Raw genomic sequence first — 14,242 nt, forward strand, 5'->3', positions numbered from 1 at the left:
TTGGAGAAGTTTCTATTCAGATTTTTTGCCCATTTTTTACTTGAATTGTTTGGGGGGGGGGGTTGTGTTGATTTTTAGAAGTTCTTTATAAATTCTGGACATTAACCCCTTATCAAGATGTATTTTTTTTAATATATTTTATTGATTTTTTACAGAGAGGAAGGGAGAGAGATAGAGAGTTAGAAACATCGATGAGAGAGAAACATCGATCAGCCGCCTCCTGCACATCTCCTTCTTCAAATAAATTTCCAGAAGTGGAATTACTGGGTCACAAGTCAGTACCATTTTTTATTTTTTGAGGTAACTCCACACTGTTTTCCACAATGGCTGCACCAGTCTGCATTCTCAGTGCACAAGGGTTCCCTTTTCTCCACATCCTCACCAACACTTGTTGTTTGTTGATTTATTGATGATAGTCATTCTGACAGCTGAGATATCTCACTGTGGTCTTAATTTACATTTCTATGATGATTAGTGACATTGAGCATCTTTTCATATGTTTATTGCCCATCTGTTTGTCCTCTTTGGAGAAGTTTCTATTCAGATATTTTGCCCATTTTTTACTTGAATTGTTTGTGGGGGGGGTTTTGTGTTGATTTTTAGAAGTTCTTTATAAATTTTGGACATTAACCCCTTATCAAGATGTATTATTGGCCAATATGTTCTCCCAATCAGTGGGCTCTCTTTTTTATTTTTTTTTTGGTGGTTTCCTTTACTGTGCAAAATCTCTTTAGTTTGATGTAGTCCCATTTATTTATTTTTCTTTTGTTTCCCTTGCACAAGGAGACATATCAGCACTACTAAGTAAAATAAAGACAGACTCATAGATAGAGAGCAGGCAGACATCTCTGGTGGGGTGGGGAGGTTGTTGTGGAGTGAGATTAAGCAAAAAAAAAAAAATGAGAGAGAGAGAGAGAGACAGAGAGAGAGAGAGAACTCATGGAAACTGTGTGATTGGAGGATTGGGAGGGGGTTGGGGGAGATACAGGAGGGCATAGAGGGGATAAATGGTGATGGAAAATTTTTAATTTAAATAAAAAATAAAATAAAAGAGATAAGAGGAGTAGGAAACTTGGGTTACACAATATATTTGTTTAAAAATTTGGATCATACTGAACATCCAGTGTTTGCCCGGCATTTTCAAATAACTTAAATGTTTTTCTATGTCATACCAAAAAAAAATTTTGCTCATATAAAAAAAATAATTTTGATGCTTAAAAAATAAGTTACACCCATGAAATATGCTGCCATAAAAGCATTCAAGGAGGAATCTGACTTTGCCTGAGGTGTTAGGAAGGTGCCCTAGAGGAAGGGCTGATGGAGCTGATCTTGGCAAGGAGGAAAAGGAGTTAACTATGCAAGGATGTATTTGTGCATGTGGGTGTATGCGCACAGATGTTCAAGGGGCAGCTTTATGCTGGTGGGCGTATTTGAGACAGGTAAGGTTGAAGGAACAGGATGAATGTGGGAGATAACGGAATGTTTGCAGGCAGTCCACAGTGACCCAGGCTGGGCTACAAACAGGGCACTGCGTGGGAGCAGTAGAAAACAAGGCCAGGCAGATAAGACAGGCCCCATGGCTGCAGGGTGTTTGAGTAATTGAGCCGCCAGCAAAAAGTTGCTGTGTATTTCAGGATCTGATGGATTAGAACAGGCACAGTACAAACAGAAAGACCACCTAGGCGAGGCCCTGAGGGGCTTACCTGCTGCTACCTGTGAAAATGGAAAAAGAATGAAGGAGCTGGGAAGACCGTATCTGTAGGTATTAGCCAACTCATTGGAAAAAAAAAAAAGCAAGCATTGCCCAGCCTGCATGGCTTGGTGGTTGAGCCTCGACCTATGAACCAGGAGGTCTCTCTCTCTCTCTCTCTCTCTCTCTCTCTCTCTCCCTCTCTCTCCCTAGGTTTAAACTTACAGTATTAAATTGCCTGGGTAGAGAGATTTATTGGAAATGCAGCCAGTGGCAACGTGGGTTGGATTGTAGAATAGATGTTCAAGAACTTTGATTCTTTCTAACTTCATGTCATTGCTTTATATCACAGATTTGGCTGCAGGTTTGCAGGATTTGGGTGTAGATACAAATGTGGTTGATCTTTAAACACCTCGGTTCAGAAAACAAACCAGATTGGTTTCCGTTTTATTTTCGGTTTTTAAGATGGCTCAATTTGATTCTTCATTTTATAGAAGCCACATAGGGTAGGAGGGAAGTGGGCAGGAACATGTTAAAACCCAGCTTTGCACTCGTTAGTTATGAGCTCTTCGTCAAGTTACTTACTAGCCCCATGTCTCCACTTCCTCTTCGTCAGAAAGGGCTTCCTATTAAATAACTTGTGGTGAGGAAGCAATGAGTTAGTCCTGTGATGTACTTGGAACAGTGCCTGGCACCTGAGAAGAACACAATGTTGTTATGGTTTCTAAAAAGAAAATACCAGATAATGTGAAACTAGATAAATAGAACTCAATTTGATTTTGTTTCCTTGGAGTTAAATGAGAACTCAACACCACAATTCCATGTTTTACTCACACTTCCTTATCAGAAATAAAGTGAGGTCAAGCAGGGCTCTCTAAGCACGATGTCCTCCGGGTTCATCCATGTTGTCACAGATGGCATGATTTCCTTCTTTTTAAAGCGCAGTAATATTTCATTGTAATATTTCCATGTTCTTTATTTACTTACTGGTTGATGGTCACAAGCTGTTTCCATATCTTGCATACTGTGAATGATAATGTAATCCCTGAGATGGGGATGCAGATATCTCTTTGAGATCCTGATTTCATTTCCTTCAGATAAGTACCCTGAAGTGGAATTGGTAGATCAAATGGTAGTTCAGTTTTTAATTTGGGGGGGGGGAACCTTTTTTTCCCCAGTAGCTGCACCGATTTACATTTCCACCAGCAGTGCATGAAGGTTCCCTTTTCTCTACATTCCCATCAATACTTGTTATCTCTTTTATTTTCTGATAATAGAAAAATCATAAAAGTAGGGCTCTCTTCGTGCAAGTGTGAGGGCGCTTGTGCCTTCGCACTGCCTTGGCTGACCTAGTTAATTCAAGTTCAGAAGATTTAGTAGCTAAAATATGCAATTATTTAAAATAAGTGATTCAGAACATAAACATTTTAGAGAAAAAATGCCAATCTCTAAAATTCTTTGTTTTCATAGCAACTAAGAATTTGCCTCCCCTCCGCTGCCTTTTTACTTTTGTTCTCTTCTTTTCTATGCTGCCATTGTCAGTGATGAGCAAAAATCTGCTGCAGCAAACCTAAGAAAAGAAGTCCTCAATGCTTAGAGGGCTGATTGCCCAGTCAAGTCCTACTGAGTGATGGGCAGACTAAGGTGCAAGAGTCGTTTTTTTCCCCACTAATGCATATCTTAGAGTGATGTGATTTTTAAAGTGATATACTACAGAAGAAGGCACCTACATAACACGATCTAATAATCACTTAGATGTTTCTTTTTAAAATCCTAGCCTTCTGAAAACATTTATATTCTAATACGTTTAATCACACTGATGTGGTGCTGTGGTGTTCATACATTATGTTTCAGGTTTTCTATAATATTATGCTAACTTTGAAGAAAATCTGTGTACCATGGAGTCATTTTTCAAATTATTAGTTTTAATTAGTTTTATCAGATGTACATTTAAACAGATATTGGCATTTTTAATTTCTTGAGGACTAAACTAAAGGCTAAGAATATTCTACTTTTGAACATCTTTTTCTGTTTTTGTTTTTGCATGTGTGTGTACTGTGTTCACCTTTTTACAAATCCACATTTTTTTCTTTTTTTAAAAAAACAACTATACTATAGCAAGGAATACTTTTTTATTTTTATTGAATTTAGTGGGATGACATTGGTTAATAAAATTACATAGGTTTCAGGTGCACTATTTTATATCATCTGTGTGTTCACCACTCCAGTGGGAGGAGACTTGAGTTGGAATGGCGACCACAATTTTTCTATTGATTACAAGGTGCTAGGCTTCATTGTTCTGTGACATCCTATTGTTTTGATAGCATGATCAGATTTGCATGTCCCTTTCAGCAATTGTGGAGATGGTGAGGATTGTGATATACCACATCAAATCTAGTTCTGATATGGGCATGGCTTTTGAAAAGCCACCTGCCAATATTTATTTTCAAAGATACAACTGGCTCTTTGTGAAGCACTGGATCACTAGAGTGGTCCTGTTTTCATTGAATCATTAAATGAGAAGTGTGTTCCTATATAAGTTCCATTTTTATTTTAATAAACTTCCATTGTCCTCTACCTCAAGACCTTTGGCCAAGAACCATAATCCATATTGATAATTTTACTCTCCTTCTTAGTTCTATAAATGAGTAGGGTTATCTATTAAATTTGTCTGATTTATCTAGATTGTGGCCAGAGCTGACCTCACAGCATAGGCTTGTTGTTTGGTCTCACCCTGAGTTCAGAAGCCAGTTTTCTCATTTTCCTCTGGATCATGCATAAGAACCAAAGATCCCTCCATGCAAGTTAGAGTGACCCTTTAGACACCAAGCAACATTCCCCATTTTGGGGCTTTTTCTAATAATGTGCATTAAAATGTTTGTATATTTTTGTTGTTTTAATTTTTTAATTATTTGTTGATTTGAGAGAAAGACAGGAAGGGAGAGAAAGAGGGAGAGGGAGAGAGAGTGAGAGAGAGAGAGAGAGAGAGAGAGAGACTGATTTGTTGTTCTTCTAATTTTTGTATCCTCTGGTTGACTCTTGTGTGTCTTGACCAGGGATTGAATAGGAAACCTTGATGTATGGTTAAGATGCTCTAACCAACTGAACTACCTGGCCAGGGCCAGTATGATTTCTTTTTTAAAATACAGGTTTTTCACACTTGGGGATTACTTGTTAAATTAAGTTTTAAAATCCACTCATAGGGCTTTAACATGGTTTGTTTGAGTCAGAACTTTATAAAACTCTTGTATTGACATCCTGAATGATATTAGCTTAAACTATTAAATTAATTATTTTAGGACTCATCTAACAGCTAAACTAATAGATTAAGTAGTTTAATCATTTTAACTAATCATTTAAATGCACGCATATTAGTTTTATAAAATGACCCATTTTCTGCCGCTGACAAATGCAGCTTACAACAATGTTCTCTTTACCTTCTATGCTTAGTATACGCCAGGTTTCACAAATACAGAGAAATCTGGGACTCACAAAATATAAGATGCTACTTCTCTAAAATGCCCTCTTATTTCTTAAAAATAAAGAAAAAAAACAAACAAAAAGAAATTCTATTGTGATACATTGTGAGGCTTATGACAACTGTGTTTGCCTTTCAGATCCCCAGCTCAAGGGTATAGTGACCAGGTTATATTGCAGGCAAGGCTACTACTTGCAAATGCACCCCGATGGAGCTCTCGATGGAACCAAGGATGACAGCACTAATTCTAGTAAGTGACAACTTCAGACCACCAGTTATGTTAACACAGTTGGTAGAAGACACGCTGCTGACTTTTTCAATAATACATTTGCAATTATTTGGTTATGTTGGCTCATTTTTACAATGTTACAACTAGAATAACATTTACAATTTTACTTGGACCACATGGATGAAAATATTAATAGAGCAACGCAAGAAACCTGCTACTTTAAGATAACCCTGTTAATATTTTAAGTATTTTTCAAACAATTGTCATAACTCAAATATTATTATTACTTTTAACCTCATTGTCATAAAAGTCAAATAAGTACCCTAGAGCTTTCAAATAGAAGTTGGTTACATGTTTACTTTGGAAGTGTTATTTATATCAGGACTATAGCTTATTAATGATAATTCTGGAAACTCAAGGGATACAAATTGGTTTAAATAATAAAAATTTAATTTTTAAACATTTGCATTCAACAAGAAAGGATCTCTTTATAGAGAGGACTTGAAGGCTGTGTGCCTCTAAATACATTGTATACGATGTTTGACTACTATATAGAATTGGGTCTGTGATAAGATTTTTTAGTAAAAAGCCACACACTTCCTATCATATTAATGTCTGTCTTCATTTTACTATTTTTTATATATAATTTTTCTTTGTATTTGTATTCTAGTATCTCTCCTTATTCATTTTTTGTGTGTTTTTCTTTCCCATTTTCTATTTACCTGGGCATCTCATTCCTTTTAATTTAGCACATCAGTTCTAAAATAGACCCACTTTGTACTGCTCAGGAAAATTAGTGAAAAGCAAAACCTTATTTTATTAAAAATATTTAACCATATATTACCAGTGGGTCAGGAATGGATCTGAATCTTTTCATCCATTTATCATTTATCCTTTTTTTAGTTACTATTAGTGCTCACCCAAGGATATTTTACCCATTGATTTTTTTTTTTTTAGAGATAGTGGGAGAGAGGGAGGGAGCCGGGGGGGGGGGACATCAATGTGAGACAGACATTGATTAGTTGCCTCCCACATGCACTCAGACCTGGGCCAGGGATTGGAACTGCAATCCAGGTACATGCCCTTGACCTGGACCCTTCAGTGCAGGGGTCAACGCTGTAACCACTGAGATTTCTGGCCAAGGCTCATTTATTCTTTATCGAACTTCATTCCAATGCCAAGAAGGAAGGATTTGAATGCATGTAAGCCAATTATAGGCATTTTTTATTTTAAATTCTAGTAATCAAAGTTTCACTAATACTGATTCTGATAGCACCTAATAATATGAAATAGAATATTTTTGCAATTGATATTACTATGTGAAATATCAGTATTTTAAAAGCCACTGTGTTTATTTTTTAAACTTGGATATTGCTTCATTTTTCTTTTAACTTTAAAATTCTTTTTTATTTATCTACACTTTACTCTTTTTCAATTTCTAATAGTTTTCCCTTTATGTATCTATTATATCATCCTTTTATATTTTTTAACTTTTCCCTATTATATTTGCTCATTGGTTTATTTTTTATTTCCTTTTTTGATTTAAGAAAAGAGAAGGTAAATTAATTCAGACAGAAGAAAGAGGAGGCATTTTTATTAAAAGACCAGTGTCCTTGTTTACTTGGCATTTTTATAATTAGGTTGAATGTTTTAAAATTATCGGTACTTGACCATCTTTGTCCTGTAAAAGATGTCAATTTCTCCTGGTTCAAGTTCACACATACATCTGCTCTTTTTTTTTTAAATCTTTAACTCCCTGCCAATTATTTCAAAAAAGGTGTTCCCCTTTTCTTACGTCTCACAGTTATGGGGGTCATGAACTTTTGATATTAATAAGTTCTGATGACATCAATGTTCTCTGATTTCCTTTGACCAGAGTCTAGTAGAGCAAAGGAACTAGTTTTCCTAACTCTGATCACTACAAGAGCTGACTCTCTGATTTATCAGAATAGAGGCTGTTGTCATCTATTACGACAAAAGTTTTTTTTTAAGGAAATAAAATATAGCTGTAGAAGATGCTGCATAATTGGAATTCTTAGAAAAATAATTTCCTTCAAATGAATGTTTTATGATTTTTTCCTACCTTCTTCTTTGGTTTTTATAATGCCAAATGAATTGGTTCCTTTTAGTGATGAGAATCAATATCAGATTCAGAATGGTCAAGTAGACTTCGTTTAAAAGCATACTCCTTCAGAATTGAAGAAGTAGCACAATATTTTCTAAATTGTAAAGTGCAGATGTAGACATTGTATACATCCACGCATAATTATGTCTGGTTATCTGAATAATATCACACACTAAACTGGAAAGCTCACATACTAAAAGATACGTGACTTTCTGTTCTCTAAATGTATGGGGCTTCTTTTCTCCTATTGTGTAACTGCATTAGAAGGAACAGAATCTCTTGGTCACTCTTGAGATCACCTCTTATCCCCTTAAATGTTGCAGGTGAACAGTTTTGTGCATGAAGCAGGGACAGAAGCCCCTGTGTAAAAGCAAACCAGAACTAAATCACATTGCCCACACTCAAGGGAGTGAAATTCTTTATAGAGAGTTAGAAACATCGATGAGAGAGATCGATCAGCTGCCTCCTGCACAGCCCCCAGTAGGGATGTGCCCGCAACCAAGGTACATGCCCTTGACCGGAATCGAACCTGGTACCCTTGAGTCCGCAGGCCGACGCTCTATCCACTGAGCCAAACCGGTTAGGGCAAGGGATTGAAATTCTTATTCTAAGATCTGGTCTGCAGCTTCTTTTCTTACAAGTTCCATTGCATTTTTATGCACTGTAAGCCAATTTGGCTAGTTTTGTTACCATTTCAACACTTGCAGAGCCGTAGCAGAACAGTATAAAGCAGGGTGAGACAAAGGTCCTCTCCTCAAAAGGCTATAAAAATTGTATAACTATAAAATTTAATAAAACTTGGCAGAATTATAGCAGCTTTACAAAAGCAATAGGAATTGCTAATTAACTCTACTTTTGTGTACTGTCACCTTTTGAACTAAAGTATACAGTTTTGTTAATGATGAATTTTAAGATATTTTCTTTTCTCGGGTTCATTGCAGTAGTCTTATGAATCTTAAGAAAATTTTTAGTCCAGAAAGGTATTCTTTAACTATGAGTGAGTATTAGAGACAGTTCCTGATGAAATCATTGTCCTTTTGGTTGGAGGAAGGGTGTGATATAATTTTTCACCAACATGTTTCAGTTTTATGATAATTCTCTGAACACAAAACAAGGATTAGTCATCCATAAGTAGGAAAATAAGGAGAAATAACCGAAGAGTGGCCCTGATGCCACCCACATTTACTAACAGGACAAGCCTGAGGCTTAAACCTTCAAATCTTTGTGATTTGAGTTCAACACATATCCCACTTTTAAATGCGAAATTATTTACAACTAGACAAAGTCAGAACCACCCTGCTAAGCTGCATTTGTCATAGTTTTTAGATAAATTAAGAAGAGGAAAAAGGCCAGCAGGTAGGTGAAGCTGATACTAATGTTGTCCCAGGGTTTCCAGCCTGAGATCCAGGAACCTCTTGGAGGAAAAAGTTGATAATAGAGAGGATGCTGCAGCAACTTGACTGTTTATCACTGACTTCTTTATGCCCTCGAAGGATCTTTCACAAGATGAAGTGAACACCTGGGTTGCTTCATGACCACACTAATTTTCAGGGGTCACTTCCTTAAAAATCTTAGCGCTTCCCTTCTGCCTACCATGAACTATGAACTATGGTAGGTAGTAGTACCATGAACTATGGCATTTGATTAGGGAGTGTTTTTCTTTCCTTCATTTTGCTTTTGGGGCTGCCATGCAGTTTTTTTTTTATGCTGCCAAAATCCATTGCTCCAGTTACCAGACCTACTAGATACTGCAAGCAGAGTAGGACTACAGAAATATCAATATGCTAGTAACTATAGCAATGTTAAAACCTCACACAAACCAACCCCTCTCACCTTAGAAGTTCTCAACATAATACCTTGATATGTAAAAATTGTTGATAGCTCACAGTTACCACCACCCCACAAGCCTTAGGATGGCGCTTCTCATCTTGGCTATAGCTTAGGGTCCTTTGGGGAGCTTTCAAAATAAATGTATTATGCCCTATACCCACTTCCTGAGATTCCGATTTTATCTGGGATTGGACATGGCTGTCCTAGTTTACTAGTAAAGTACAGCCAGCGTTGAAAATCACTACTCTGCGGAGACCTAGAGTATTCCACAGAGTAAACAAAATAGCATGGACTTCTTCATTATTTTCACTCCCCTAAACTTTGTGGCACTGCTTTATAATTATGTATAATACTAAAAGAATTAAAAAATATAATGATGTCTCAATTAATGTGGAGACCCGTGGCTTTAATTAGCACCATGTATCCAACATGGTCAGTTCTGGATGGTCTTCCACATGACAGTGATTATTGGATTCACTTCTTATTATCATTTCATAAATGATAACTTGTATTTATAATTCAGGTCCAAAACAAAATCCTGGGAGAAAAACCCAGTGTGTTAATTTTAGTATGGTCATTTTAGACTATCCTTTATCATTTTTATTTTTCCCACACCCCTTTATTTTGGTGAGTTCGTGAATTATACCAGCTGGTCTATACCAAATATATGGAACCTACAAATACCATTAGGGATATGAAGCTTAGAGTATTTAAATATATTAGGTTAGACTAGTTTGTATGGTCAGGCATACAAGTATGTTTTCCCCAAAAAAAGTTTTGCACATAAATCAGGAATTATTCTGGTGCCCATCCTTTCAAATTATGAGGAAGATGGAACAGTTCAGATGTCCTAGACAAGAGTGAAAATGGCCAATGGTCTTCTACAAACAAAGGATACTAAGAGCTACATAGTATTCACCAACTCCACATTCATGTTTAATATTAAATAATAGAAATAAGCAAATATAAATCTCATTCCTCAGTTTGAACAGCCCAATGTTAGTTTGTATCATGAAAGTTAATGATCTACCTAATCATATATGCCCCTGAGTATTCTTCTAGGGAAAATTACCTACAGCCATCGCCTGCCTTTTATCAGTTGTGTAGCGCAGACATCTTTGGATACTGGGATTGGGATGTAATACCTGGAAGAGAAGGTGTAACTTTGTCTACCCTATTAAAAAATATGCCTCCAAATTAAATAGAGCACGATATATATCTACATACTGAGTAGACCCATAGATTGAAGTCAAAATTCCCCACATTTTTCAAATTATTTACCTTTTGTGTAATACAGCTGATAAACAAAAAGTGAAATATTTTATACATTTACTTCAACATTTTAATTTTGTATTGACTATTCTGGCCTGGTTCTATTGCTTAAGATTACATGTAAATTAAAAAGAACTTGGATGGGAGCAGACAAACTCACTGTGGATAATTAATAGTCCTCTTATAAATGTATCTATAATAAAGTCTCCCAAATCATCAAATGATTACTAAACATGATGCCAGAAAACCCACTAAACAGTCAACATGTGACACTGTCATGGAAGTGTGCTAAAGAGATGTTAAGACTTTTTAAAAAACCAAGATAACATTACTATCTACACTCTGTAAAAAAAGACCATATAAAAACACTTCTTTGTTGATAAGGGAAGAAACAAAACATGGTAACAAATGATTTCTTTTTCTCTAAGGTGGGTAAAATTGAGAACTTTTTCCTCTTTTATTTTAGTTTTCACTAATGGTTTTATGAACTATTACTAAAGAGCATTGTCTTTCTAAAATTTGCATTGCATTCAGTTTGATTAGTTCTTTCTAGATTTAGCACATTATCAGATGCACATCTTTCCTGGGCTCTGCTGGGTTATCATGTTGGTTCAGCAACAGTAATTGAGATTTGGAGCTACCTTTTTAACTCGGGGCTGTGCTACATTGCAATGATTAAGCACACCTTCTGCAGGAACGGCCAGGATAAACAGTCAACTTGGACTTTTTAAATTCTCCTCTTTGAGAATCTTTACAGCTGATTACTTTGGTATCAAGTGGTGTCAGAGACTGTGATACTAGAAGCATAATTACAGGCTTGATTCTGCTCATTTTCCCACCAGCTCTTCAAAATGCTATGGGCAGACTGCTAAGATCTACAAACTAAAGTTCAAGTGCTAATACTACTCATAGCAGACACTTCTTAATTATAAAAAGAAATAAAAGTTAGTTCATTGGAACTTCTCAGGAGGTTGTAACAAAGATGATGTTTCTTCAATAAAATAGATGAGAGGTCGGTGATGGCAGTGCTTTGCTACTTTCTGCCCATTGGTGACAGACCGTGTTTGTCTTTCCAGCACTGTTCAACCTCATACCAGTGGGACTGCGCGTTGTTGCCATCCAGGGAGTGAAGACAGGGTTGTACATAGCCATGAATGGAGAAGGTTATCTCTACCCATCAGTAAGTAACATGCCGTAGTCTTTGGTCCTTCTTTCAATGTTTGCAAAATAGCAATAGCAATAGCAGCAATAACAAAATGAGAAAGTCCTGTCTATTGCCTCTGCCGTTTTTTATCTTTGCTGCAGTGTTGTGGGAGCTGTTTATTCATTATTCATCAGTGTTTGTTAATATCAGCATGTCAAGCAGCAGAATGACATTATTACTTTGCAAAATTGTGTATTTGCATATTTTAAAAAGTGACCCAGTTTATAGAAAATTGAGCAATTTTGAAAGAGTTGATGTTAATATAATCTTTTTATTTCTAAGTACATTTATTTAGAAATGTACTTGTCTTTGAGAACCTCTTGTAAAAGATTATTTTATAAAAAGAGAAAGAATTAATGTGAATTCTGAAAAGAGAAGAGAAACATTTAAAGGGACTAGTTCTTTTAAAAATAAGAATTCAAAATGTGTAAGCATTGTACTGGGAACATACTTCTAATATCAAAATGTATATTGCTTTTAACTCTAAGCAAGCCTCCTTGTTTTGTGTTTATAAAGTTGAGCACTTTTCCAGCCATATAACTTCTTCTGGAATATTTACTCTTTACAAATAATTTGCATTCAGATGTGCTGTATACATACATTATAATGATGTTAGAGTTAATTTCCGACACAGGTTCCAGTATTAGAGACCTAGATGAAAGTACTTCTTTCTACTATCCTTTGAGCAAAAAATCAATAGATCAAAGTCATAGTGCCTCAAGGAAAAATGTTTTTATTTGCTTTTGTTGTTGTTAAATACTAGTTCTGTTGTTGTTAAATTACATCATCAAAAAAACTACATGTAAATATACACACACACACATTACGCACAGGCACACACATGCACACAGAACTTAAGCAGAAACATTCTCTGGGGCCTCCCATGAAATTTGATAAATTTTCTTTAACAAATCTGGAAAATCTGTCAAAGAAAATAAAATGTGAGTTGTGGATTCCTTTTGTGGTGAGGTGGGGAATGCTCTTGTTAATTTGGAACCTTCTTCTGAGTTCCCTGAAGGTGTTCCTGCATGCAGACCTGGCCCCACATTATGCAAATTGCATTCTGTTACATAAGATGAATATTCAACATCTGCAAGCATGCTCAAGCTAGAATTCCCTATCCCCCTTGAGGAAAAATTCGATTTAGAGGAAGATCATTTTCTAAAGATGCTTATTTCAGATTCAAATCAACTTTATTGGTTTGACATTTATTCTGTTACTTTTGTTTCTCTTCCCCCAAGTAATCTTTGAGATGCCTAAAAAGTATTAGATTCAGTATCTGCCATAGCCTCTAGTCCTTGGTTTCTGTTGATGATTTTTTAAAAATTCATATTTATTGTTGAAAGTATTGCAGATGTCCCCTCCCCCCACCATTGACCCCCTCCTGAGATCACATTGTTATGCTCTGGTATATGTGTTGATGTCAGGAGAAATTTAAATGCTTGTTTTACTTTTGCTACTGAGAGAGATACTTTATATTTTTTTGTGACGAGGTTGTGCAAGTGTGCTATTTTTTTTCAAGGTAGGAGTATGTGCATTAGCCTAAAATACAAGGGAGTCCTGGTTATATTTGTTGCAATGTAAGCAGTGCAGCAGGAATAGAAGTGAGGAAGGCACCAACTGACTGGCCCAATCTTTGGCATCTTAAATAGGGCCTCCCTGCCCAGGAATCACATCTGTTGGCAACAGCCCTGCCCCAGGAATTGTCCTAATGACAACATTCAGGCATATCCTCTGCTCTCTACTCTCTGATTCTCCTGTTACTTGGCTTCTGGACCATCCTTTGGTGGCTTGATTCTCCGCTTTGCGGATCTTGGTTTTCTCCCCTTCCCATCTTTGACTCTCTGCTCCGAGACCAGGATCTGGAAAGAGGCACTCTATTCGCCCAACCCCTACCCTAAGAGATCCCCTCTGCCCAGACCAGGCCCTTAGAATCCTCAACCATCTTGTAGGAAAAGAACTTAGATAAAAATCAAATGAAATTTCCAGTTTTTACTAATACTGCTTAGTTAAAGTGCCCCGTGTATTTCAATGTAATAAAAATTGAAGTTCAAATATTTCGGCGAAAAGAATGTTTTCCCTCATTCACTCACTTATTCCATAATTAGTTACTGAGAGCCTACTAAAATCCTATCTAATAAAAGAGAAACATGGTAATTAGCCGTACCTCCGCTACCCTTCCCATTGGCTAATCAGGGCTATATGCAAATTAACGGCCAGCCAAGATGGCGGCTGGCAGCCAGGCAGCTTGAAGCGAACATGAGGCTTGCTTGCTCCAGTGACGGAGGAAGCCAACGTTCCCCGCCTGCCACTGCCGGCCTCTGAGCTTACAGTTTGAAACATTGTTATAAATATAGAAGCTAAACAAAACCCCAGAAACCTGCTTTCAGCCAGCCAGGATCTCAGAGCTGGAG

General features: G+C 36.6%; 1 protein-coding gene across 2 annotated transcripts in view; it reads left to right on the forward strand.

The window, feature by feature from the left end:
• Positions 1 to 14,242, forward strand: part of FGF14 (fibroblast growth factor 14) — a 589,987-nt gene that overhangs the window by 447,238 nt on the left and 128,507 nt on the right. For both annotated transcript variants that reach the window (XM_005858188.2, XM_005858189.2), the window contains exons 2-3: positions 5,308 to 5,418; positions 11,701 to 11,804. In XM_005858188.2, coding sequence (XP_005858250.1) covers positions 5,308 to 5,418; positions 11,701 to 11,804 — 215 coding nt within the window. The remainder of the gene's footprint in view (positions 1 to 5,307; positions 5,419 to 11,700; positions 11,805 to 14,242) is intronic.

This window comes from Myotis brandtii, unplaced genomic scaffold (genome assembly GCF_000412655.1).
Source record: "Myotis brandtii unplaced genomic scaffold, ASM41265v1 scaffold116, whole genome shotgun sequence".
Taxonomy (NCBI): Eukaryota; Metazoa; Chordata; class Mammalia; order Chiroptera; family Vespertilionidae; genus Myotis; species Myotis brandtii.